The sequence below is a fragment of the Plasmopara halstedii genome (genome assembly GCF_900000015.1).
Source record: "Plasmopara halstedii genome assembly, contig: Scaffold_430, whole genome shotgun sequence".
Taxonomy (NCBI): domain Eukaryota; phylum Oomycota; class Peronosporomycetes; order Peronosporales; family Peronosporaceae; genus Plasmopara; species Plasmopara halstedii.
In genome coordinates, this window is record NW_020187350.1 from 1371160 (window position 1) to 1397907 (window position 26748).

At 44.6% G+C, this 26748-nt stretch overlaps 8 protein-coding genes across 8 annotated transcripts; 2 read left to right on the forward strand and 6 right to left on the reverse strand.

Moving 5' to 3' along the window:
* Positions 1 to 10083: 10083 nt before the first annotated feature.
* Positions 10084 to 10366, reverse strand: PHALS_09874 (uncharacterized protein; the record flags this gene model as incomplete). Its single annotated transcript, XM_024725205.1, has 2 exons — positions 10084 to 10181; positions 10249 to 10366. The coding sequence occupies 2 exons, from the start codon at positions 10364 to 10366 to the stop codon at positions 10084 to 10086; spliced, it is 216 nt and encodes a 71-aa protein (XP_024576005.1).
* A 172-nt stretch (positions 10367 to 10538) lies between these two features.
* Positions 10539 to 12222, forward strand: PHALS_09875 (Microfibrillar-associated protein MFAP1; the record flags this gene model as incomplete). Its single annotated transcript, XM_024725206.1, has 5 exons — positions 10539 to 10627; positions 10696 to 11580; positions 11642 to 11734; positions 11795 to 12004; positions 12075 to 12222. The coding sequence occupies 5 exons, from the start codon at positions 10539 to 10541 to the stop codon at positions 12220 to 12222; spliced, it is 1425 nt and encodes a 474-aa protein (XP_024576006.1).
* A 212-nt stretch (positions 12223 to 12434) lies between these two features.
* PHALS_09876 (atp-dependent rna helicase uap56) lies at positions 12435 to 14327 on the reverse strand (the record flags this gene model as incomplete). Its single annotated transcript, XM_024725207.1, has 7 exons — positions 12435 to 12980; positions 13055 to 13173; positions 13236 to 13400; positions 13464 to 13596; positions 13660 to 13766; positions 13838 to 13941; positions 14215 to 14327. The coding sequence occupies 7 exons, from the start codon at positions 14325 to 14327 to the stop codon at positions 12435 to 12437; spliced, it is 1287 nt and encodes a 428-aa protein (XP_024576007.1).
* A 206-nt stretch (positions 14328 to 14533) lies between these two features.
* Positions 14534 to 16566, forward strand: PHALS_09877 (NYN domain, limkain-b1-type; the record flags this gene model as incomplete). Its single annotated transcript, XM_024725208.1, has 12 exons — positions 14534 to 14621; positions 14683 to 14717; positions 14778 to 14844; positions 14906 to 15006; positions 15073 to 15170; positions 15233 to 15269; positions 15338 to 15365; positions 15429 to 15497; positions 15558 to 16124; positions 16182 to 16382; positions 16449 to 16460; positions 16532 to 16566. 12 exons carry the CDS (start codon positions 14534 to 14536, stop codon positions 16564 to 16566), a joined length of 1338 nt encoding a protein of 445 aa, XP_024576008.1.
* A 64-nt stretch (positions 16567 to 16630) lies between these two features.
* PHALS_09878 (u6 snrna phosphodiesterase-like) lies at positions 16631 to 17478 on the reverse strand (the record flags this gene model as incomplete). Its single annotated transcript, XM_024725209.1, has 4 exons — positions 16631 to 16633; positions 16690 to 16704; positions 16796 to 16955; positions 17033 to 17478. 4 exons carry the CDS (start codon positions 17476 to 17478, stop codon positions 16631 to 16633), a joined length of 624 nt encoding a protein of 207 aa, XP_024576009.1.
* A 79-nt stretch (positions 17479 to 17557) lies between these two features.
* On the reverse strand, positions 17558 to 18911 carry PHALS_09879 (Uncharacterized conserved protein (tumor-rejection antigen MAGE in humans); the record flags this gene model as incomplete). The annotated part of the gene is made up of 7 exons (XM_024725210.1): positions 17558 to 17620; positions 17684 to 17801; positions 17865 to 17973; positions 18051 to 18274; positions 18343 to 18464; positions 18531 to 18793; positions 18860 to 18911. The coding sequence occupies 7 exons, from the start codon at positions 18909 to 18911 to the stop codon at positions 17558 to 17560; spliced, it is 951 nt and encodes a 316-aa protein (XP_024576010.1).
* A 5022-nt stretch (positions 18912 to 23933) lies between these two features.
* PHALS_09880 (Glycosyltransferase, GlcNAc) lies at positions 23934 to 25386 on the reverse strand (the record flags this gene model as incomplete). The annotated part of the gene is made up of 2 exons (XM_024725211.1): positions 23934 to 25322; positions 25384 to 25386. 2 exons carry the CDS (start codon positions 25384 to 25386, stop codon positions 23934 to 23936), a joined length of 1392 nt encoding a protein of 463 aa, XP_024576011.1.
* An 893-nt stretch (positions 25387 to 26279) lies between these two features.
* On the reverse strand, positions 26280 to 26729 carry PHALS_09881 (uncharacterized protein; the record flags this gene model as incomplete). Its single annotated transcript, XM_024725212.1, has 1 exon — positions 26280 to 26729. The coding sequence occupies one exon, from the start codon at positions 26727 to 26729 to the stop codon at positions 26280 to 26282; it is 450 nt and encodes a 149-aa protein (XP_024576012.1).
* Between the last annotated feature and the right edge of the window lie 19 nt (positions 26730 to 26748).

Genomic DNA, 26748 nt, shown 5'->3' on the forward strand with positions numbered 1-26748 from the left:
TACATATTTAGGAAAAAGTATACATTTAAAATTAGGCGGCTTTGCCGCAGATTACAAAATAAATAAGTCAGTTTTGGATCGAAACGGAAGAGTAAATTAGCCTTGGGTTAAGGCAATAATTACTGTTGGAGTAAGCGGATTACGATCCGCTAAACTCGTACTTGTTCTAAGTATAGAACAAAAGGTCGGTGACCTAACTTACGCTTTCTCAAAGCGCAAAGCTACGGAGGCCCCGCTGCAAGTGATGGGTGACTCGAACTATACATTTTTGCGCCATCGAACCTATTACACGTGATGGAAAGAGTCACAAAGTCTCATTATTCACACCCAATTCTGGGCAAGGTTCGTACGAAAAATCCGTGAATGTCTACCGTTTGCAAAACGCGACTACCGTTGCAGACTTGCTGAAGATACGTGATATGCGCTTTCGAATTGCCCAGTTGACCGCGCAGGATTGGGTTTACCCCGATTTCGAAGATGCTCGTGAGGCACGCGCGGTTACTAGTCGAATCCACGACGATAGGAAGAGAGAGATGAGGATGGGAAATATCTCCTAAGCGAAGTCCATCTTTGGACCTGCGTTCGACGCAAGAATGCTATCGCCGCAGGTGCAACGAAGACGACTACGAGGCTCCCGTGTTTTCTCTTTCGCTGGATAATCCAGCCATTTCACCAAAATCCCCTTCCGATCGCGTACGTTCTTCTCCGCCGCCACGTTCTCAACATGGTAGCATCGATTTTCGTATCCATCAAGAAGAGAGGGAGATGCCTGAAGAAGGCGTCTTCTCTGCTTTTTCTGCGGCTGCTTAACAGTCTTCGTCTGACTTTAATTGCGATGGGCTAAGGTGGAAAAATTCCTTTTCGGTGTGAACTGGCAGATGACCGAGTTGTTCGATCGGGTGTCGAGCGCCCGAAAACGCGTGAAAGTATCTCAAATCGTTGTCTGCGATGTTCGCGATCTCGAATGGCGTCATAGACGTTTGCCTGAAAATGCAATCTCAATTTGGCGACTGGAGCATGCTCTGAAGTCTTCCTCCTGCTGCGGCTACTGCTGCTGAAGATGCGGAGCCTCCTGCTAAGCGACCTCATTGTGTCTCGGGTGGATATGCTTTCCGAAGCAATCGGCGACACCATTTGAACCATCTGCTTCCGTGAGTCGCCTTAATTTTTATAGGCGATTGTACGGAATTTACTCAAAAATCGGAGTAGTATCAGCTGTGTATGCAATTCATCTAGATTATTAACTCCGTGGTGCTTCTACAAAAATTACGAAGTTAGCAGTAAAAGGCTGTCGACATTGCAGCGATTGATCATAATTCCAAATCGTCGACGTTCCGACTCTCGCGATCGTTTATTCGGTTCCGAAGTTCACGATGATCCATGTTATCTTGAGGAAGATGCTGAGGCGACGGCGCCAAGGGGCTCGACTATTGACCCTAGGGTCAATGCTGTGGCTCTGAAGCCATATTCGTATAACCCTGCGTTGCATCCAGGTTGGAAGTCGTATCGTCGCGATGATAGGACATGCGGTGCACTCACTATGTAGAACGCTGCATGGGACCTTAGCCAGCTTGGCAGATCGATAGTGCAAGCATTTTCACGGCATGACATTCCTTCGAATGGACCGTTGAAGCGAGGTAATAGCCTCGAAGTTTCGAAGCTTGAGTCCGCATCGCCTGATCGGTTCTTAAAAAAACGTAGTACAAAATCTCCAACAATAAAATATATTTTGCCTTAACGACCTCGTCTATCTGCGTATATCTTTTGTAAATCTGGTGCATTGGTCATTGCATCTCGCACTTGTGTGATCACATTCACACGACTCATAATGATCGAGTCCAGGGCGTCCATGAACTTTCGTATCTCGTTCGCATCATTAATTGTATGCATTTGAGAGGCAACAATTTGCCGAGCTACCCCCACTTGTATCAGAGACACCATCTATTGCACAAAGGGGTGATTTCAAGTCTCTCAAGCCATTTACAAGAAATTGTGTAAGTCTAGAGGGTGAATGAACCGAATCGTTCACAGCAAACTCTACCGATGGTACAATGAACTCCATTCTGCGAAATTTCCCGCACAGAAGCTTATCAACACATCAACGACCACGTTTTGTTTGCTATCGGTCACCGCTATGGACATATCTAATCAAGTGCCAAGAATTTGAAACAATTCTTTCCAAAAGCCACACGTGATTCGTGTATCACGATGAGAGACGATGGCGACGAGCAACCCGCGGCTGCCAAAAATATGATCAATGAACAATTACGCCGGCCCTTCGGCATCGTTGGATACGCTACATGGAGCTATACAAACCATCTTACTGAGTCTGTGTCGCCAAAGCTGAGCGCTTCATTATGGCCACCAGCATTCTCGGGAAAAGGAAAAGTAAAGTCGAGACCGACTGACTTTAAACAGTCAATAGCAAAATCAAGACTCTGCAGGTACACTTGCGCGTACCGTGCGCTCTTTACGCACTGACAGATACCGCATGTCCTCACGTATCGTGCAATCCACTTGTACATGCGGGGCTATCAAAACTGGGCGCTGAGCAATTGGTAGGTTATCTCACGGCCAAAGTGATCGGCCATCGGCATCTCATGCGCCTCGTACACGATCTTGTGCTTAAAGCATCGTTATTGGAAACCGCAATCTGTGGCTCGTCGCCATCTGCAAGTTCAAAGTAGAGAAAACCATTTTTTAATTCATAGCGATGCATCCGAGATTTCAAGCGACCGGAAAGCTTGTCATGGAGCTCCATGTCACTGATCACAATGTTCATCCTCAACATACACTCGACGTATCATATTGCGTACATCGCTTTAGATGGGCTAGCTCATAATCAGGACGACGCAACAATGCGTCAGCCAACAAGTTTAGATCTCCCGGTTTGTACGCGACCGCAAAGTTGAAATTTGCGAAGAACGACAACCAGCAAGCCATTCGCTGTGACAAGTTAGGCGAATGATCAGCATATCGCAAGCTTGCGTGATCTGTGTAGACGATAAACAGAATTGAAGCCAAGAGGTGAACACAAAACTCCACCAAAACACACATCATTGCCAAAAACTTCTTGTCGTGGAAAGAGTAGTTGTTTTTTGCTAGTTTCAGCTGTCGCAATTGAAACGACACGACAGGATCGTGTCCTTCTGAGTTCTTTTGCAATAGTGCACAACCGATTGCAAACTTAGAAGCGACACACACCACGCTATACGGCTTTATATCATCTAGCAAAAGCAAGTTATTTTACTTTCATCGAACTATGCTTGATCGGCTTCTTCAAAGTGGATGGCTACTCTCATGGCACGTCCTTTTTCAGCAAGTTCAATAATGGGTGTACCATTTTCGCATAGTAACGCAAGAAGCGATGCAGGAATTAGACAGACCCATCTTTTTTTACAAATCCTTTTGATTCTGTGAATTTGGCCAGTTAAAGAAAGCTTTGACGTTGTCAGGGCCTGCACGAACACCGTATTCACCAACATAACAACCGTACTTCGTTAGCACTGAAAATACACTTACGAGATTCGCATGAAATGAACGTTGACGCGTACATTTCTGCACCGCACGGCGGTGCTTCAAGTGCAGGTTTTTGGCAAATATGTCGTGTTCGCCCTTCGAATGAACAGAATATCGTCAAAATAGGTTTATACGATGCGTCGTATTTGTCGAAACAGATATGATACCAATTACGCGTGATGCGCCCATCGTCGGCACATTGTGAAATCCCTTCAACAAATAAAGAAGGGATTTGTAGTATTCTTGAAAATAACTGTCTCTTTCCTCGCACTCTCTGCTTTGCAAGTGTCCTCAAACTACGACAAAAAAGCTCACTTTCATCTTCGGAACCAACAAACTATTTTGTTTGTTTCGCCGTCTTACAACTCATTGCACATATTTACGAGGGAAGACTTATCTAGGTCTACAAGAGCTCTCGCGGGGGCTCTCTAAGATTATCCCGCTCACTCCGTAACGACTGGATAAATTTGCTCACCAGTTACTGCTCTGCACGATGGTTTCCGGCACGGTAGTGCTGATACAGCAGCATGACAGGGACCAATGATGATTCTGAGCGCATAGCTTAGCCCTTCTACTAGAAGACCGACAGTCGCCTATCAACCTTAACGGCCCGGCCTGGGTGATTGCAAAATTCAGTTACTTCCATTCACCATCAGCCTTTACGCAGGATACAACCGCTCACAATATATTCTTTACTGTCCCACAAGGGATACCAGAACACATAATTGTTCTTTGCCGTCTTAAGAAAAATACACTCCGTAGACCGCAGTATACCATCGCTCTTTTACGACTCATCGTGAGCCCTTGAGTCACTGTCATTTCTGCTTTCCGAGCTTTACTTGAGGCACCTACAATTCCATCGCCATCTATTCAGGGTTTCGCACGGAATCTGTTGCAGCTTCTCGCTTGCGTCAATAATCGCTTTAGATTTGTGGCAGAGGTGGGTTAATGGCTCGCCGGGGATCCATTAGGATATGAGAAAGTGCCTACCACCTAATGTTCTCGACTTTCAGTCTTTCCCACGGCTAGAGTTTCACCCACATCATACCTAGGATAAATCCATATCTCCAAATTAGGTCTAGAGGCATTAAATAGCCCTTGTGGCATCACAAGCCACCTCCATGACATTCTGGAAGGTGTATTATAGCCGTCAATGAGACGTCCTACTCCATCAAGATTTAGCTATATTTATCAACTTAATTAAGTACACTAAAATGTGTACAGCCGGACATATGGTGGATGTTGACGTCTTTACGCAGGTTCGATGTTTGAGCGAGAAAAGTCTCCGCATCATATTTGTTATAGGCGTGTGCAATACGCCATTTATTATTTGGTTCGTGCACGCAGAACGTCAGCGCGCTGTGAGGTGAACTTGCTCTCCCTTTCCAAACTAGCAGCTTGATTCTGAGCAACGAACCCATCGATATATTCCTTCTGCTCACGTGACAGAGCAAAGCACTGCATGCTTCGGCCAGATTCACGTTCAATTGTGTGTCGAACCTCACATTCGTATAGAAGGGCAGAAGCGCCTTCGCACAAAGGACAACATCCTGTATTACATATTAGTTATGATCAGTCGGAAACTTCAATGTAGCATCTTCTATGCGCGATTCCACACGCTATCGACTTTTTACGAAAGCCAAATCATCCATTATTGATGATGAGCGTAGTTTTGCGGAATCGACCTTAGCAAACAACCTCCGCATTACCATCACCCTTAATGTCGTGTAGAAAGTCATTGTAAGTGGCTTCCTCAAGCTGCACCAGCTCTTCCGTAGTCGGTAACAGTGCCAAAAAACATTAGTTCTGGCAATTTTTAAAACCAGTCATTGCATCCACAATACGTGGACCAGCGTATTCGAATGCTGCAATTCCATCATGGAAAGTAGTACGTTGGACTAACTCACCCGCGGACTCAACCGCATCCAGAGCAGGAGTTTCAGTACTACAATCATCAAATTCTTTGATTACTTCAGATATGTGTGCTCAACCACAGAGCCGGTAGGAGCATCAGTTATACCCACTGACTCACACTCCCAGTCGACCACTGTATTAGTGGAAGTAGTGGCATACACAACCGCAGTCGAATACTTCGACTTTCCAGTACTCACATTCTTCCGTCTTGAAGGGGGCAACAGCCGGCATTTTGCCCTCGTAAATTCTTTCTGTTGGGCAAATCGCCATGTCCATCGGAGATCTATTCGCTTTCAAGTGGCCAGTTCCGGGCATCACTTGATCTGTCGACCCATTTCCTGAGTGGCCATCAGTGGTCACTTCGTACGACTTCGTATCTCCCTGAGCTGGGAAATGTCAATTGCATGACATATAACAATGAAGTGTGGATCATTACCAGCAGCATACGACTGCCGAGCGCCTGAACGCTTCTTGCGGTGATTTGTGAATGTGGATTCATTACTCCCAAAAATTTCTCTAACTCCGAGAGCTACTCGCATTCGCTTTCGATCGCCAGTCAATCCATGGCTCATGCTTCTCAAGCCACGGTATACTAGAAATCAGGTCATTTTCTTTGTCCCTTTGAGCACTGAGACTTCTTTTCTCGAGTTGAAGTCTTTAAACTTCAGTTGAAGATTAACCGTAATCTACTTCACGGTGACCACCGCACCAGCGGCCAACTTCACGAGGATAACACCATTACTTCTATCTAGTGCATCCGAAAGCACGCAATCATTTTCAGCAACACTTTGGTTTCCAACATGATTACGGCTCGCGCAAAACTCAATAAAGAATCCAAAGACGACCGTATCCCTTCAAATTCGCTGTAACCACGAGGAGATCACTTCGGCTCGTGTCGTTCGCAAAGGATAACGATCCTTCGAGGTCTAAATTCTCGTGAGTGATTCTACCACCACACTCTCAAGAGTTTTCTTTTGCCTAAGTAGACGCAGGGCGGTCTACTGGGTACCGGCGTTCTCGAAACGCCCTGCGTTATTAGTTTCACGTGGACCGGAAAAATTACAACGAGAACCGTATAGAGAGATTCGTCTCCCAGAGGCCAATACGGTGGATGTGACCAAATTGTTAACATCCATAATAGCGGTTTTGCCGCCCACAAACAGCCACAACGCTGAGAGCCGTTGGTTCTGGATTTCCAGTAGTAGCATTTACTTCTACAATCGGATTGATTGATTGACCGCGTGCTTGGCGTAGGCAGTAGCTCTAATGCAATGCAGTCATAATTTCATTTTCTATAGCCGTCGGACTCTGGCGGAAGGCTTCAGTCTTAGGATGACCATGAGTGAGTCTCTCCACAAACACAGTGACCATCATTGCCTCTGGCGGTGATGCACTCGGCATACTGGCACGAAGATCACAGAGCTTCTGTACATTGACGAACAATGTACCGTTATCTTGATATCACGACAAAAACTTCGACCGTTGTCGGAATGCCACATTCGGCGAAAGGAACATCGATTTCATAACCGTCTTCAACTCTTACCATATGGCAAAATAGCCGGGGCAGTTGACTTCCCATGTCATCGACCAATCTTTCGCACAATCATCTTAGTGCGACATGGCGAAGGCCACTTGACTGCGACCATTACGAATTTGAGCCATCGCGATAGCGATGTCCATTTCTCGCTGCCAAAACACAAGATTTTTATTATCGTTTTCGCGAAATCGTTTTACCTTGAACGGGACGCTCCGTGTGTTCCGACGCTATTACCACCACTTGTGGTGGAGGTGACGGAACTGGCGTCGGTATGTTCTGAGATAAAAGTCCCAATAATTGTTCATATGCAGCATGATTTGCTAAGCGCTGAGTTATTGCTTCTTGATCCAATTGGAGCACGGCGAAGACCGTGCGGCCTCCGAATAAAGCTCCCAGCTTCACCACACTTTCATTGCGAGTGTTTTAGGAACAAATATTCCTCCCTGTTGATCAGAGGACGATCACCGCCTGTGGTGTGCACATTTTCCATGGTTAACTCCATCGAAGTAGTCGGCGTTGGAAATGCTACTAGTGCTACCAAGTGTAACGGTAATAGCCGCCTGTATACGCACAACTATTGAAGAAGAATCAAATCGGATAACACGATTCTTTGCGTATTGCTCACTTCCGACGCGCTGTTGATTTACGCGAAGGACTTAAGTGACATTTAGTTGGTAAATAGGCACTAAGCCTCCCCTAAACTGATAAGTGGCTAAGCGGTAGTACAAAATTGAGTGATATACAACTATGCGAGATATATGGTTAATGTTAACCACAACTAGAAGTATGTGGTTCACTCAACATGCGAATTCAAACTGATCCCATTACAAGAGCGGTCATACGTAACGAACGAAACAATCTTTAATCACATGTTCATTAGCGGCATGTCGTTGTTTCCGGAGAATTCATGTACGCAAGAGTAGAACCATACGGCTCGATTCATTGCTGACGACTTGAGCAGTGGAATGAAAATCCAAACAGCTCTTGGTCTCTCTATTGAAAGAGCAGTAACCGATAATGTTGCCACTAACAGATTTGCATGGAAATTTTTGAAGTCAAAAATATTCAGGATGTTCTTTCAAGGGCGGCATCGCCTTGCAAGAGACAATTTTGCAGCCACCAATACCAAGCGAGAAGGAGCTGTTGCAGACTATCTCGAAGGTTATCCATTCGAATATTTGCTGACATTTGCTTCTAACTGCAAAGAAGCCGTATTTTTTCGTATCACCACCAAATCAAGGCAACGCTTATAACTAACAAAGATATAAGGAAGTTCCGACATTGATTCATCCTGCCGCCACAAGATGGGGTAGCCTGCAGGACTGCTTTCTCAAATTGCTTAAATATCAATCAATTTGAAACAGTATTGTTAAAGACCGAAATTTTAAATGCGGTACAACCGAGTGTTCAATATCATTACCGATACAAATTTCGTGCGTTATCTCGAGAAAGGTATTGGTATCTTAGAGCCGATTGTCAAAGCAATTACCTTATCTCAGAAAGTATCCGGACCTGCTTTTGAAGTACACCGCGCATTGAAATTCGACGTTTCACAACAATTCGGACGGTAACAAGTTTCCAACCTATACTTCAATTGGTCCAAGCGCGTCTTGATTTCTTAAACGGCAACGGGATGGGACTAGCTTATATTCTGGGTCCACACTATCTGGGAGATGCAATGACCATAAGAGAGAAGAAAGTTGTTGTTGACTCTCTGTTTGATTTAGTTGCAGACGAAGCGCGCGAGGCGATATATCCTGTTTAGGTCAACGCATACAAAGACCGTGATGAAAACGACTTCCTGTTGTTGAAACAAACCAAGAATGCTCTCCAATATGGAATGCGATACCATTTACTACATTATATTGTCCTCAAGGTCTAGTTGGGTTGCGTGAAGTGCCGCGTCTAAAAGGAACTTCTGGGTTTATCTATTCGAAAGCTGTGGAATTCATTGAAGTACGAAAGTGTTAAAAAGTAATTTTTATTGGTGATCTGGGTTTATGGGTTAATTGTCTTGGAAAACATTAGTCCCAAAATTCTTAATGTTTTGAATATGGGGTCAGAAACGCAAATCCAAATGCTTATTACAATTTCCGAAGATCATTCATCGCCGATAGCTTCTACGCCATCAATTCGCCAAACCTAATATTATTCTTTGTCAGAACCAGCCTACGCCACCAATTTAACTATCTGATATACTTCTTCATCAGAATAGCCATAATCAGAAGCGTACAGCAGCCCGCCGACCTGAGGGCGTTGAATGATTTAAGAAAATGTGAGTCATTGCCACCCCTGACAAATACCGATTGTTTGGTATTTATGAATATTCACAAAAGTGCTTTGGGGATTTCTGCGTATTTTGTACACATCAGTCCAGGAATGGTCGTTATGTTATATGGAGTAAAATTTGGAGTGAACAGCCGTATTCGTGATCCCTCTGTAAGGGAATTTTAAAAGCAGATACCTCTCAAATTGTACCAACCCCTTTCGACAGTATCATCGTTTTTTGCGTTGCTTCCTAATATCTATCGTCATCGATCCAATGGGCCGAAATTCTGCAAAGATGTACATTCAGCCTAACACATAGAATTTTCAGGTTAGATCGATCCATTAAAGCAACGATAACATTCGATGTCTATCGAGATAGACATATAATGCGCTTTTAACACTATGAAAAGCCTGTCCATTTTTTTAATGGAAACCGTTGTGCTTGCGAAATAATAGGGAATCATGTGCGACTACGCCGTGACAATTGTTTAGGTCGATCTAATAGCTGTATTGCTGACTTCCCGTATCTATATTATATTTTAACCAGAGGATGCACAATTTGGTGACAAAATGCGATTATAAGCACAAACACAGCTTACTAATGACCAGCGTTGGCCGAAAGAAGTAGCACTCTGGTTGGTGAAGCCTTTGTCATTATATACGTGAAACCAATGCTGGTTTTGCTTAGGTAATATCATGTTTTGCTCAATCAAGAGAAGTAGCTATGTATATAGGTTTGCTGGTAGATAAAAACTCAGAAGCTAGTTTAAGACGCAGCAACTATTTTTGATGGAGCATATGCCTAAAAGTGCTTAAAAATAATGTGCGGAGTGGCTATCTAGCCATCAAGTGAATGCGTACGCGCCACCAGCAAGAATGACCAAGACCACTATCACCGCGACGATTATCGTAGCATTAGAGTCAGCTTGTTGTTTTTCAAATGCTGCAGATGCATAAAATAACATAATTACGTTAGCGCAAATTAGAGTCCATTGCCTTGCTAGCCGTACTGTTGCCAGCTATTGCATATCTGGAGCGAAGTTGGGCTGCACTGAGGTCACAGTCGCGCACGCTGCCTCCACGTTCGTAGCGCTGCCGCAGATCGCTTGCACTTAGACCATCATCCATAGCTTTCGGTGCTTTCTGGCTGCTTATAGCGCGAGTATCGGCCTTTTGCTATTTCTGATCTACTGAAGATAGCGGTTGCTCCATGCGACTAGGCTTGACTGAGAATAAAAATCATCAAGGAATTATATGTTTAAATGAAATATTGTAACGACTTTAACAAATTGTGCACACAATGTCACTCTTCACCAAGAAAGACCTGGGGCTGTTGCTGCCAGACGATACTCCAGGCGACCCCGTGTCGCTGCGCCACACCAATACTAAGTATGTGGCCATCTGTCACTGTCTTTTTTCTCGCTCAACGCCCTCTGACGCTATTGATTATTCTGCAGAGAGATAACTGAGGAATTCAAACCTTTAAAACCTAAGGTAGACTTGTCCAAAAAGGTTGCGCGCTATCGAGCAGGACATGTACCTAAGTTTGCGAATGGCCACGAAGACGAATGTGGCTTTGTCACTGCCAAAAGCAAAGTGCAACTAGACCCAGCGACAAAAGTAGAGCACAAGCTGGCTCCACATGGAGTCAATAGGCGAAAACGTGTAGAGGCACAGATCTTGATAGGGGGCGGGTCTTCAGCAAATGACTCTGTTTCCAGAGTGCAATATGATATTTCACCCGCAGCTAATAAAAATTCTGATGTTACTGATGTCACTAAAGCACTGCAAGACTCCAGCTCGGATGAAGAAAATGATTCTGACATTGATCGCCGCCGTCGTATGCTTCGCGAAAAGATAAAAGCGCGTGAGTCTCGGAAAGATGAGGTGATTGGCTTCAGTGAGAAGATCTCGCTTCAGCTTATAGAACCGAAAATTGTAAAGCGAAGTGTAATATTCACTTCAACAGAAAAGCCTAGAAATAGTGATTTGGCTAGCAGCAACGACAGTAGCAGCTCGGAGTACGAGACTGACACAGATGAATCAGAGCTTGGTCAAGAGCTGATGAAGCCTGTCTTCGTGCCGAAAAAGGCTCGTGAGAATATGAAGCGGCAAGAAGAGCTGGCAGCAGAAAAAGAACGACGCGAGAAACGAGAACAGGAAAAATTGGAGGCTCGGAAGAGAGAGTCACGTCGTTTGGTTGCAGAAGAAATTCGGCGCGAACAGACTGGAATTGAATGTGAAGCGCCTACTGACGCAGAAATGCCCGATGATACGGATGGTTTGGACCCTGCACAAGAGTATCGCGATTGGGAACTTCGCGAAATGCGGCGCATTAAACGGTTTGAGCCTTTATTGATTATGAATTATTTATATTTTACACCTCATCGCTTGACGCTACAGTGACCATGATTGTAAAGAGTGGCGACGAAAGGAAGAAGAAGAGACCTTAAGAAGGCGCAACATGACACGGGAGGAACGTGAAGCCGAAAATGCGTACGTCATCGACATTTCTTATTCAAGTGATTTGGCTGATAATTTGCTTTTATTTATCAGCAAATTGAAGAACGAGCCTAAGGAGAAGAAGAAACTCAAATTTATGCAGAGGTATTACCACAAAGGTGCTTTCTACGTAGACGACGATAGCATTCGCTCGAAGGACGATGTACGCAAACGAGATGCAAGTGATGCTACACTAGAAGACAAATTTGACAAAGAGATGCTTCCAGCTGTGATGCAGGTGAAGAATTTTGGACGCGCTGGCCGGTAAGCACACTATTCCTATAATAGCACAAATCATCGTTTTCTGATTCGTAATGTGAGCTATTGTTTACAGCACGAAGTACACGCATCTGGCTGACCAAGATACGTCCAGCCGCGACTCGCTGTGGGCGCGCAATGATGACATTCGCGAGAAATATAAGAGCCATCTCGGTGGAATGAAGAATATTGACGTGTCAACGAAGCGACGGAGAAAAGAGTAAGACTTGTACCGACGTTTATGGGACAACGTCAGTAGAAACTGCGCAAGCCGAGTCTTAACGCGTCTTCCGCAGTCTCGCTTTGAGTATATTCATTCAGCAGCAATGCATTCCTCCCAAATCTCACTAATGTGGGCAATGCGAGATCGGTTGGCTAACAGACCTTTTCTCCTCTGCACGATTTATCGATCCTCTTGTTAGCAATATTGTTTTGACTAAGTTGTCATATAAGTGGAAATATCGATCTGGTCGGGCAGTTCTGGAATGTTGACTTCGAAACGCGACTGCACCTTAGCTAGCATTTCTGTGTCCTCCTCGGACGAGATAAAACTTATTGACAACCCCTTTGTGCCAAAACGTCCAGCTCGGCCCACACGGTGAAGATATTGGTCGCTGTCATTGGGAAAGTCGTAATTCACGACAATGTTCACACGCTCGATATCCATTCCACGACCAAACAGGTCAGTCGTTACCAGGATGCGTTTCTGGAAGTCCTTGAAACTTTTGTACCGCTTAATACGCTCTTCCTGAGTGAGATCAGCCGTGATGCATATGGACGGGAAGTTGCACTCATTCAGCAAACGGTTGAGTTCACGTCCACGGTTCTTTTTGGACACGAAAATCACGACCTGATTGAACTCAAGAGCATCAAGCAAGTCGTTCAGCTTACGGTTCTTCTCCGACTCCTCAAGTTTGATATAGTACTGTTGCAGACCGTGCAGGGTCAACTTCGTTTCATCATCGACATAGATCTCCATTGGCTATAAAACAATTCAGAAAGAGATCAGAGTCGATACCAACGTCCTTTAGATTGTCGTCCTAAAGTGTTTCTTACATCCTGGCAGAATTTGCGGCACACAGGACGGATTTCTTTGCTTAAGGTGGCAGAGAACATCATCACTTGCTTATCGTGAGGAGTAGCTTTAAATATTTCCTGAATATCGCGACGCATATCTAGCAATAATCCAAAGATATCAAAACATCATTAACACCAACAATTGAGCTAAATTACAAACCAATCGCCTCCAGCATTTTATCACACTCGTCCATGACAAAGTGCTTCACCTTGTCGAGCTTTAAGGATTTCTCACGGACCAAGCCCAAAATTCGACCGGGAGTACCCACAAGGATGTGAGGCGGGTTGTTTTTTAACGCGTCACGATTCTGGGAGATAGGAACACCTAAAATAACATAATGGAATGACTAACAAAAACTTAACAGAACAGATCTCAGCGAAGCAATACCGCCGTAGAAGACGCCAGTTTTTACATCCACCAGATACTTGCTAAAACGCTCATACTCATGTGCAATTTGGAATGCAAGCTCACGGGTATGACACATAACCACAACACTGATTTGGCCATCAACGGGCTCAATCTATAGCCAAAATTTAGCAATTATCAACTATCCACACCAATCACAAAAAGTGGGATCTCGTACCTGGTGAAGGGTAGCAAGAACAAAGACAGCCGTCTTTCCCATGCCGGATTTAGCCTGGCAAATAATGTCCATGCCCAGAACAGCCTGAGGAATACACTCATGCTGCACTGTACACAATCAACATTACATGGTTCGTCAGCATTTATCCCCGCAACAATGCTTTTTATAGTATCAATACCTTCCGACGGGTGCTCAAAACCACAGTCCACAACGGCACGCAAGCATTCAGGTTTCAGAATAAAGTCGCGAAAACCGGAACTATGGATGCCGACATAATGACCCCTGTAGACAAGATTTCCCGTCGATCATTTTTCACAGAAAGTAGTTAACAAACTGGCTCTTTCCCTCCTTTTAGTAGGAGATTCTGGGTGGGCATGTGAGCAGTCGAACGACCGGTTGGGCGTCAACAAAGACATACAACGGCCTTGTCCGAGGTCCTTCGCAGGCAAGCAAGCGGACGAGGAAGAGCCGCGTTCCGCATCGCTGTCTCCTCAGCTCTGCGCCCCCGTTTGGCTCAAACTCCCTTAATATCGAAAAAGTGAGATGTATTCTTACTTCTTAGCGTCTTTTCCTTCGGCAGCGGCCTTAGAAGAGTCCGTCGTTGTCTCCTCTTCCTCTTCGTAGTCAACTAACTCGTCGTCAAACTCCTTGTTTTCCTCACTCGGCATATTTTACTAAAAATGTCCTGTGAATGTAGGTATCAATCGACAAGTCTGTTGGCGGTGGGGAGCTTTTGGTTGTGAGAGATGCAATCTTCCAGTGTGTCTGTAATCAAAATAAGGCAAGGCGACATCTGTCGCCTTCCAATTGGCTAGGAAGATGATCAGCAATATAGCCAATGGTATAACAGTAAAGTTAATACCCTGTACAAGACATGGCGACGCTAAGCTCAACAGCGTCTGCGGGTACACCAGGACTTGTCATGGAGACTTTAGGCTCCACTCGATCAGCGCTTATCATAGGTGCGTTCTCTTCGTGAAATTTACTAGTTATTGATCTCACATTGCAGCTGAATGGATGCAGACGGATCGTACGCGATGATCGGGGCGCGCGACCTGGTATGGAGAATAATGAGAAAGCGACAAGTTGTTTATATGTTTGGTTCGGTACAACTACAGGGCGGTAAAATTGATTATACGAAGCTCCGGGCAACATTGGAAGAGCTGTCCTCAAATCAATTTGGCGGTAACTCACTGGTTCTGTGCGCATCCCAATCTCACGGATTTTAATTGACTTTGTGAACTAGATTGCTGGTTTTTTGATCAGAGCCCGTCTGCCTCAAGGGCTTATTCAGCGATGACGACAGAATATCATATGCTGAAGTTCGCGCCTCCGGATGGGCCTCAGGTATTGCAGTGGTTTCAAGAAGGTGTCGCCAACTAATCACATGTTGTTTTGAATGGCTGATGGTAGTTTCAAGTAAGCTTGTTTCCGATGAAAAAATATAGCTGTCACTGCAAAAGATGTGGCTTCAATTTTACGCAAAATGTGCAGAAGGGTGTCGACAACGGGTGCGTTCACATATCGTTCTTGGTTGTGTGACACACGAATACTCACATGCTGGATTGCGCAGAATCGCAACAAAAATTTTGTCGCTCGCTTATGAAAATGTACGCTATGTCTTTGGGTCCTCTTCATAAAGCGAACTTGCAATTACGACTTTGTGAACTATATGCAGATATGCGATCGGTTTGTTTTGTTTGCGGGTACGCATTTGTACTTCTAAACATTTGTAAAAAGGCGATCGTGATAAATATGTGTGTGAGTAGGTGATGGCGACTTTTATAGCTCTCTCAGCCTCGTCCGAAACGTGCTGCGAAAGGAAATTTGGGTGATGGGTAAAAACTGCTTGCTAGGTCACAATGATGGCACTATTGAATTAATCACTAGCTGATCAGGCTACAGAGGAAAACTGTCTGGAGACTTGCAGCAACTGGCATCACGAGTCTTATGGATGGATGATTTGTGGTCCCAAGTAAAATGTCCTCGACCAAGACTTGCGGATGAATCATGTCGAAGGGAGAGAGTTCAGAGAAACCAATGGCAAAAAAGCGAAAAACGGATGAATGAAGTCGTGTGGGTGGAGGATCGTGAAGGCGAAAGTTCTGATATAAGTTTTGATAAATGTATACTACCCAATGGTGCCGAGGAAGTTGACAGTGGCCGACAAGTTATCATCACACCAAGCGTGAACGATGTGATAAGCCACTCGACACGAGGAAGATCTCAAGGACGCTTTAAACCGAAAGGTCATGGAAGAAATGGCCGAGGACGAAGTCGCTCCCGATCGAGGGATCGTATGCGCAGAAAACCACCTAGCAGCGCAAGCGTTGCCAGATCATACACTAGTCCTGATATTGTAGCCTCATCAGCTCGCGCATCAGCGGATAGAACAATGGAAAATAAAAAGGATGCGACTGAGGAAAAGAGAGGAACCTCTGTACGAAACGATAAAAAACGAAATGGTAAGCATGGTGAAATGTGCTCCACCTGCCTTCTTGGCCTAATTACATATTTGATAGTTGCAGACAACAATGTGTTCGAGCCGGCTAAACGAGGAAAGCAGAGTAAAGAGCACACTGATATTGCACCATCATTCGCTTTGTCAGACATCAGCTCTGATGAACAAAGTGAAAAAAAACCATCGACGCTGTTGCCTGTGCCACTGAGACCAGTATTCCCCGTTGTAACAGCACAGGACTGTGATAGTAGAATCGACCATGGTGGCCCTTGGAGTGCAATTATTAATTTGGCATCCGACACAGATAGTGACTGATTGGTGAATCAAGTCGATGAACAAGGTGACAAATCTTGCACTGTATTGCTGATTTCGGGTGTTTGATTAGTGGTCTAACGGAGAGGAATGACGTAGCGTTTGTTGCCGATGGCAACTTGAACAGCTGCTAATCTTATTGTCGAGCACCGCGGTATTTGCACATGCTCGATCCGTTGTTCGGAATTTGTGATTCTGTCACTGTCGTCCGATGATAGTTCTGTGAGCTCATTACCCAATGAAGAGGCGATGCTCACGTGCGGAATAGGATTCTGTTTTAGATGTTCAATCACGACAAAAGGGTAAGACATCATCGAAGCCAGTACTTCGTCGCGCTCAAGCGCTATAGAACACGTGACGTACCTTGTAATAAGTTGGCAATTGGAAGTGCGCGAGGCACTGATCCACACAGCGAAGCACTTGAGTAAAGTACTGCTTTCCCTCATAAACTTGAAGCGCTAGAAACGAGCGTGTCTTAGCATCGTTGGATATTACGAGAGCGTGCCGCAGAGTTATTCGAAACCTGCGTGCGTATGAAAGTGTAATAAGTTATCGGTTGCAGTAGACATCCTCTCCATAGATTGAGTATCAGCTTGACACCTTTGTCGCCATTTGAGCGCAGCACGTAGTGAGTCCACAAAATCACCTATCTGGTTGTAGGTGAGGACGAATGGCCTCGAAAGACTCATGTGTAGAGGAGTACTGTCAAATTCCGTAGATGAATCTTCATGTGGATCAAGCTGAACGAAGGGTACTAGTTTAACGGCACCACCGGCAACCCTCTGGACAAGTTCAATAGTGTATTTGGCGTGTTCATGAAGCTCCTGACTTAATGCAATGTCGAAGCGTACGTGACCTGGCCAGTTACCATCTACATGAGGGAATACTCGTCGCCATTGCGATTCATTAATACGCTTCCGTTTGACGCCAGCTCGTGCAGCATCGGCAACAGTGGAGCATGCCACTTCGCTGTCCGACGAGGTGGAGGCATCGTCTTCTGATGATGACTCAGACGACGATTTGTACGTGTTAATAATGGACTCCATTATAAATATGGAAATGGATAGGTGGAAAAGGACACATCGGAATGACTTGTATTGATAAAAAATATATAAAAACTCAAACTTAGGTATCTTCAGCAAGAACTTCAGTAATCTGCGCCTCAGACGGAGGCTGTCCTGTAATCAACTACATAACATAATTACATGTGTCGGTGCAACACTTGTCATCACCAAATTAAAGGCTGCGTACCTTGCACACAAAGTTAAGAATCTGAATCTTGCTGACTTCTAGATACGTCCTTGGACCATACTGATAATACTTAATCTTCTTCAGATCCGCATCAAGCTCCGACGTAGCGTTTAAGTAACTAACATAACGAGTGTACAGGGTAAACGCGTGTAAAATTTAACGATCATAAAATTATCTTTACAGCTGGCTTTCAAACGTCTTGAATAGCTGCGAAATGTCTCCTAGCTGTGGGTGATGGACTTTCAGTTTCACCTCTGGATCCAGGCGACTTAATTGTTTCCACAACTCATCTAAAACGCACGGAGTTAGCTCGTGATTCACAAAGATGTGGGAAATCCACTAAAGCGAGCGTGGAACATTAACGCACCTTCTGAAAGTTGTCGCGCAGGGGCGCACCACAAAAGGCCCAAGATCACCATGAGGAATCCACGTGAAGCAGCTTTTCCAGTTTTGTTCATGAGCAGCAAGTGCTCCTGCGACGACGCGTTGTTTAGCACTAGATACATCTCTTTGCCTGACCTATCATCCACGTGCACTACTCGGTATCCAAACACGCGTTCAACCTTATGCTTCGCGAAGTAAAAGAAGTATCTGTCTCAAGAATCCACCAGCCTCAATCAGCACACTGTTTTGGTATCGCCAGAAAATTTTGGCCTCACCTCGATACATTCTTGTATTGTGGAAACACATCCTTGCTGATGTCCGAGAACCTAAATGGCAGTTTCAAGCCGCCCTTGTATACTATGTAGCGAACTAAGTTGGATGTGAGCACATCCAGCGCCTATGTCAATCCACTGCGTCAGCTCAGACAGATCATAAATTTGTCAGCCTGTCCAGTACGCGTTACCTTATCTGACAGCTTATGTAATACTTTGGGCTTGCTTGGCTCCTTATTATTGTCTCCTTCGTCATCAATATCGCCAACGAGCAGCTCTTCCTGGCTCATTGGTCCTGTATAGTTCGTCTGCGTAAAATCTAAGACCGCCTCATCATCTTCCTCGTTGTCATTGATGTCTCCATTCTCTTCGTCGTCGCTAGAGCCGTCTGCTACAGCAACATATGTAGGTACCACTTCATCGTCGCTAAGGTCTTCGCTATCAGCTAAATTTTCTGCTCATTGACAGGCTGCTCGATAAATATATGTAAGAATAATTTATATTTACGACAAAAGCATACGGTGACGCGATCGCTTGCTGCGCTGTGTGGCTTCTTCGCGCCGGCGCTTCATTTTGTTGTACCCCGCCCAATGTAGTAATTGTGGTACTTGGACAAACTCTAAATACTTTTCAGAAAGTAAATAGTCGCTTGATATTAATTTGATACGTCACTCCTAGCTGATTCCGTATCTTGCTCGAGAATTGGCTTTGATATTTTTTGGAAATCAATGGAATCTCAAAGCCAGACCTCCGAGAACTTTTACGGATGTGTTACGTTAGACTGTTGAAAATATGATTTTACTATTGAGATCAACCGATCGGAGCATAGATCGTAAGTACAATTTAAGCCATCATAGGCATATGCCGATGTGAAGTTACGACTAAAATTAGTGTGCAAGTAGATTCCAAACTTATCACCTTACATCTTCTTTATAGCGCACAAGAGCCCAGCAAACAGGCTATGAACCCAACGAAAAAAGACGCAGCTAGCTCGGAGGCTGTTCCCATCCACCTACACTCCCAAAAACAGCGAAGAGCTACAAGAAGTCAAAGTCGCAACGGACATCCTTGGTGAAACTTTTACTTGTAGCGTTCGTGGGATATTCCCGCAATGTGACTGGCTGGAGACACGACCTTCTCATCATAAGTGTAGATTCCCAAGAAGTAACCATCAATCTTTCATGACTAGTCTTGACATCATCCAATGATGTCATACGTGCATGTGGGATCTGTCGAACTGTAACCCCTTTGTTATTTATCCACAAAATGCACGTCGAAGGAATTGTATATCACAGAGATCCACCTTCGCGTAATGGATTTGTATAACCCACTTACTAGACCCATTCGTCGCACGTATCGCCTCGTTGATGAAGTCACTCTTGTGACATGCGATGGCTCATAGTCGGAGCAGCGGAAAATCGCATCCACCACCACAATACGAAAATAATGGTTTCTACCTAATTGGCAAAGACGAATAAGCATCTTGTTATTCTCGATGAGATATGTAGCGATGACATCATTGTGCTCAACGACTAGTACTCGGCATTTGCTTAGAGTACAGCACAATTTACGGCAAAGCTTAATACATCACAAACACCATGAAATGAACGATAATGTATTCATAACGGTAAGGATTGATGTACCGACGGGGCCTTTTACTGCATTAAAGGTCGCCTACCCCAGCACTGCTTGAAAGCTTTTCGAGGGTGGTTGGTGGGTGGCGTGCCATGTAGGCATCGTATAAAGTATACTTGCGCAAGTTGTCGATTAGGCTAATGCACATTCATAAGTCCTTTTGAGATATACCACTGTTCAACAAACAATCACCCAAATCTTCGATGGTGCTGCCTGTAGACTATGCTTTTCGATGAAACAACCCAAAAAGAAAAATTGACAGCGCCAAATACATACATCTCTACACAGCCGATATGCTTGTTTACGCGCACTCACCGGAATGTATAATGTGGATATCCACAATTTCTCGTATTTTGCACGACTATAAGCGATCACATCGTCGAAGGTAGGCACGATGTGATCCGAACAGTAATTTTACCACATGGTTGAGTCTCGCTGGTGCGTTCGACAGTCCTTGGGGCATAATACGTCCCTACTCGAAGTACTTGCCACGACAAGAGGGTTATAGCAGGATTATTAGCTGATAATACTACCCGTCAGGTGAAGGACACCGAACAAGGTGCAGCCACAATTATGCCGTTTTAAGCACATTTATTATGAAAAATGGTGTCTGCGCCGGAAGAGTGGCTGCATTTAGCTTATTATAAGCTTGCACAATTCACCTGCAGAAATGTTTTTGAATTATTATCTAGCGCCAAGTGTGATGAAGACTCTCATACCTAACATGTTTTGTGCTTTACACGAAAACAACGTCAATAACGTTACACCCTTTTCGTGGTAAACGCTTTTGTATCGTGACGCAGTCTTGTTTTCAGGATATCGCTAAATATTTGACGCACAGCACAATTCGAAGGTAACATCCATGAGAATATGTTTATATCTTGCCGCACGCCATTGTTATCGGCAACAACGAGTAAAAATGATTTGCAGATTAATTGAGGATAGCTATCAATTTTTCGCATTCATGAACCGGCAAGTGTCGTTAGTTATGGGCTCACCCATGACGAATGATGACATTAGCTCCTTCTTTGGTGATAAATATAATAACTTACCACTTAAACGCATTAAATATCGTTAGCGATTAACTCTTCAAGCTCGGCAAGAGCTTACACCGGAACAAGAACGAGAGGATATATCAGCGAAGGATCTATCGGTCATTCCATTACGAGTATATTTATCTTCACCACCCGCGCGGCTGGTCCGTCATATTGGAGTGCTTTGGTTACATTAAGACAAAAGTGGACCATTTAAAAAACATCAAGACCCGGTGCTTCTGATTGCAACTCACGGTCCCCCGTCTTCATTATCCTTGGCACAGAAAAGCTCTACATAAAATTTCATTTTTTCGTCTCCACCGGCTTTGTTGAAGAATAAACTAGCTTATAGTTCTATATGATCGACATTTCTGTCTCAGCAGAGATTCACTCATGAGACCGCAATACACGCTCGCTATCTCTGAAGAGGACGGCTCACTGCCGCTTGTGTCATCCAATCTTTACTCACAGCACCCATAAACATCATGGCTAGAGTCTTCAGACTATTCAGCACCTAGTTCATATTATCTTTGTGCCTGTGCCAAAAGGTTTCTTACTCTTTTCTTAGTCGGGTTCATCAAAATCATAATTACCAGAAGATATGTGCGTGACGCTTGTTCAGTCGGTCCATAGCTCCGCGGAGTTCACGCTACACCTTATCTAGGATGCGATCGAATCAAACAGGTCCAGGGACAGACAACGATACACGCGGTCAGCATCGCTTAAATTACAGCGCGCTTCTTATGACTTTTTATACTCTCACTGGTGCTAAGTCGCACAACGTGTTGATATTGTTCTTCATTTAGTAAAATTAACACCGACATATACTGTGAACTGTCACGCCCCGTACTAAATTCCACGACTCTCCTGAATCGAGACTTTCTACGACTTTACAAAACGCAGGACGTTGATGTTAGGAAAAATTTGCTTTGTGGGTCCACCTAAGATAGAGATGGCCGCATCGTTAAGTTTTGGTCCCATTAATTTTTATCTCGATAGAGTACATTAGAACCTTTTTTGCGGAAGGCCACCCTGCACGTGCATGCATTAGCGAATTTTCAAATGTGGCCTGATCACTCGTACCATCAGCTGAGGGAGATGAATGTTCGCGACGCACAGATGTTTGATACTCCTCCAAATGTATAAGTCAGCTTTGGGACCTCTCTCTTCTTACTAATCATAGCGGGGATTGTTGCATCTGGCACCTTCGTAGGGACTCCACCTCCTAAATTTCAAACGACCCTCGCGGCGCGGAAGCTGCACTCCTCATTTGACTTGACACCGTTCGCAATTTGAAATTGGTTGATTGGAAGCGGATCGTCTCGCTGTCGCATCTGCTGGGATACCACCCATTAAAATGGGGATTTTTACCGCCTTCTGAAGTGGGTCTGCCGCTATCGCGGCAATAAAAATCCGCAAATATTGAAAACAGCTAGTTCCTTGCATCACTCAATGGATGGATAATAATCTCGAGCGCACACAGTATGTCTGCGATCACCCACAACATATGTCGTTTCTCATATCGAAAATGCCAATTTTTCAGAGGTAGTGCACGTTGGGTCCATTCTCGCGCTGGGTCTTTAGCTTAAAGATCGCCAGCTCTTAGCGCTATTATACGGCTGATCTCACAACCTTCTGTACACAGCGAGATTTTTTGCCCCTTCCCTATTTGGGCATAACACATAATATGAATGGCTTAACGTGAAACGGGGTGACATGTACCCTTGCAATAAAGGGCGGCACGCACAATCTTGTGCGACCGTACATAGGTGTGTATTACACAAGTTGGTGTAATACACAGCGGTGTGGCCACACCGAAACAAGCTGACAGGATTGCCAGTAGTAATGCAACCTTAAAAGGTCCAACGTGCCGTGGACAGAACTTTTTCTTAAAGACAGCTGTTACCATATTTATTAGGTATTACTATATTAATTGGGAGAACTTCGGTTTAAGATATTGGCGACTCTTCAGCAAATAAACACAGTTTCAATTTCAAGCAGAAATGTTCGTTTGCCTTAGTAATGTTAGTAGTACTTAGAGGCAGCGGATTGCGATCCGGTACACTCGTACTGGTTTTTGAGAAGAACGTAAAGTCGGTGACCTTAGCTTAGCTTCCTCTAAGCCAAGAGCTACGGCAGCCCCGCTGCATAACGGTTGAAACCAGTTGTGCTTCCACCAATGTCTGGCTAGGTTACACTTATTCTTGTTAAGCAAATCAAGGAAAGCACTTGTCGAATGCTGTCTTCATGCCTTCGAATGCTTTATCCTTCAAGACCAATAATGGCATGAGCTAACTAAGCTTTTCTAGCTTTCTCGGAAGAGAATGATCGAGCACATATTTTCCATTCTGAAAAAGAACATAGTCTACTCAAACTCGGTCGTTGTATTGAAGTCGGGGTTGCCATCCACCTTTCACAGAGAAGCTAACTCTCAATCTTTCCGCCTGACAAACACACAAAGGATGGGTTCGTAAATTTTATCCAGGAGCAGAACCGAGCGTCTCTGTAGTAAGCATACTAGTTTGCTTTACTATTTCAAGAGTGACATTTAAGTGTTCTCGAATTCACCACTTTCATAATTTGAGGTTAAAACCACATATTACCATCGTTTATCTCTTCTGACACGCTGGAGGCGCTGTGATACAAATCGAAAATCCTCGCGAATAGTGGTACAAATGTTTAAAGCACTCCGAATACACAATAGTCTTGATGGCGATGAAATTTTTGAAGTCGTTGGCATTGGCGCATGTATAAAATAAAATATACATGTGCTCAAATGTAAAATGTCTATGACTTTGGAGCGGGCGAAAAGGAAGATGCCACTGTTTCCAGGCCGCAGTGTAATTTTGATGGTGCTATAAATATTCATATCATGTTTTTGCAAAGATTTAACGTTTTTTGCCACATTCAGCAATTTTCTTCAATTCAGGTCTTGTTAAGTGAGTAACGTACATATTGCACTTGGTTGTTGGCAATTGCGGCGCAGAGTGAAAATTGATTAGTCGTGGATTCATTGTAAGCTGCGCGAGGATTTACTCCCGAAAATCGTTGCCAAGCGTCCATAGATCGTAGATTGCCCAAGGCATAAGTCTCAAATTGTTCCAGCTGCCCATCCAGAACCGATACAGGCAACCCAAGGAGCCTCCGAATACGACGAGTGGCCGTATCTGATCTGCGCTGACGCCACTGTTCTATGTCGCCGTTAGTGGGACCCAAAGCCTTTGGAAACGGAGCATCTTTCCACTGATATCGAGCAAAAACAACGTCTTTGTTCGGAGCATAAAAGTCGTACCCACGAGTCCAGAAACGTGTTGCGCGCGCGTATTCGTACCCAACTAAGATGAGCGGGGTATGGGGATCCGAGCGTACATCAAAAAGTGCATGAATCGGGCCGAAATGGAATAGTTCAGAATACTGGGTCTGCAAAACGGGCGAATACAGCGCAGCTCCTTGACGTGGTAATGGCTCAGGTGCGTTAAACTCGACCACTGCATCAAAAGACTTGGAATGGATGCGTGCTGAGCATTGCACAAGCACGGTAGCATTACTCAAATTGCGTGATTCAATGGCCCTGGGTGCAATGCTCAGAATAGCCATATCATTACCCACACTATACCACTGTTTAAGTAGCTCAATGTCCCACTTTTCCGTAAACACGACGATCGCTGGATCTATTGACATATAAAAATCGTTCGCAAATTTACGCTCCACCAAACTCTCGGCCACATATCGAGCAACAGTAAATCCAAGTGCCCCGGACGCATCCCTTTTTTGCGCACGAAGCTGCCCAGATCGCAGCAATTCCTTGCAGTCCGTAGACTTAAGCTCACAGTACCGTTGCACGCATGTCGGTTCCTGGTTCAGATATAGCTCCTCAAATACGCGAAAGTGGACCCTTGACGCAAGGTATGCTTTTGCACGTGCATCAATGAGAGACTGGGCACATGCATTGCTGTTCTGGTAATGAGCCAGCACCATCACGATCTGTTTTTCGTCGTGGAAACCGCGCGTCTCCCTCTGATCTTGCACGGTGTGCTGGTGCTCATCGACTAGCTGCTTTGGGTACTGGAGACTGTGCGACTGTTTCACGTCAGTCAAGTTCGTCTGGTGTAGCATACGATGCGGAGACGCCACTTCCCCAGACGATCTCGACGTAGGCAGCTGCATGACCAGGTGCCACGTTATCATGACGCACAGGCATAGCGCAGTAATTATCACGCCTATGATAGCGCGACGCCGTCGGACCAGTGCAGCCTCCTTTAAGGCCAATCCGTGATTATAAGATTGCGGGAGTCCCAATGCCAACGTGGGTGTCTGAAACGTCATAGTTTCAGAAGTGGCAATTTGCATTCTATCATCCTAACATTTTACCTACCATTACGAACAGCTTACATAAAAAAAAAGTTTACAGCACGCGGCAACAGACTTTTAAAGGTGGCGGTATATTATGAATGAGAACGGCAAGCGAGTGTGGCCACGCCACCGCTGAATTAAAATGCTGCTGCTATTGATCTTCGACTGATCCTCGCAGACATTGTAAATATGTAAAAATAAATAATACGTCTTTGTAAGGTGATAGAAACAAGAGATAGGAAAAAATCTTTAGGGATCTACGATCTGTGTTTCCTCGTGGACAAAAGGGATCGGCCAGCGCAACCGTGCCTGGCACTGCCAGTTGATGGTAATGAAAATCATTTTGAGACGCTGTGCGAAGCAAGAGTTAATCTGAACAGCTGATAGAAAATTAGAGCCCTTGACGCAGGAATAGACTTGCCTGTTGAACGACTACATTTTGGTGCGTCAATTAACAATGCCAAGTGCTTGGTTTGTGTTAATGGGACAATTGGTCTGCGCCGTCATGATGCTGCTTTTCAATGAAAGCATTTGCGTCGTTTGAATTAGGCGATAAATCACATTGCTTAGTAGATGCGGCATGTGTCCCGAGCCTCAAAGCAATCGTTTCAGGAGAACTCTATCAATAGAGATTTGTTCTCTTCATCATCACGTCAGCGGAATAAACTAGTAAATAGTATATTAAATTGCAGAATGTGAATTCTCTGGCAAACGGGGTACAAATGTTCTAAGGCCCCATCAAAAAGTAATTTTTAGTGGATTCTGTGGTTGTACGTGGCTCTTGTGTACGTTGATACACGTTTGCCTCTGCACAATCAAACTGCTGTCAACATGACTGCACTACTTAGAGCTTAGCTTCATGTTTAGAGATATTTTCTCTTAGGTTCTTTAAAAGTTAAGACACAAGTATTCGAAAGGCTAAGCTCGCGTCACAATTCGATTGAGTATTGCATGTGTCAAAGCCACCATCGTTGTGAGCAGCAGAAAAAAGAGAGTCATATCCTTAGGCTGCGGATGAAGTAGCCAATGGGACAACACTGCAACGAGAATAAGAGCCGTGACGTAGCCCAACATTTCAGCTAACGAAATTACACCCTGCACAGCACCATTCCAGCGATAAGTTGATGGTAATGACGTAAGAGGCGCGACAGTTTCTCGCACAATTTCATGGCATAATTCTTGAAGGCTTACGCGAAAAAGCGCATCGGAGGCACCAATCAGCACAATGTTTGGCAAGGTCCAAAGAAAGGTAAAATCCGAGTGCGTAGCTCCACATATGCGTGGCGTCTTGGAAGGCCACTCTCCTGTCTGACGACGATAAAGTTCTACCACACTTGACAGAAAGACGCAAATGAGATATAACAGCATCGCAACGCACATTCGTGTG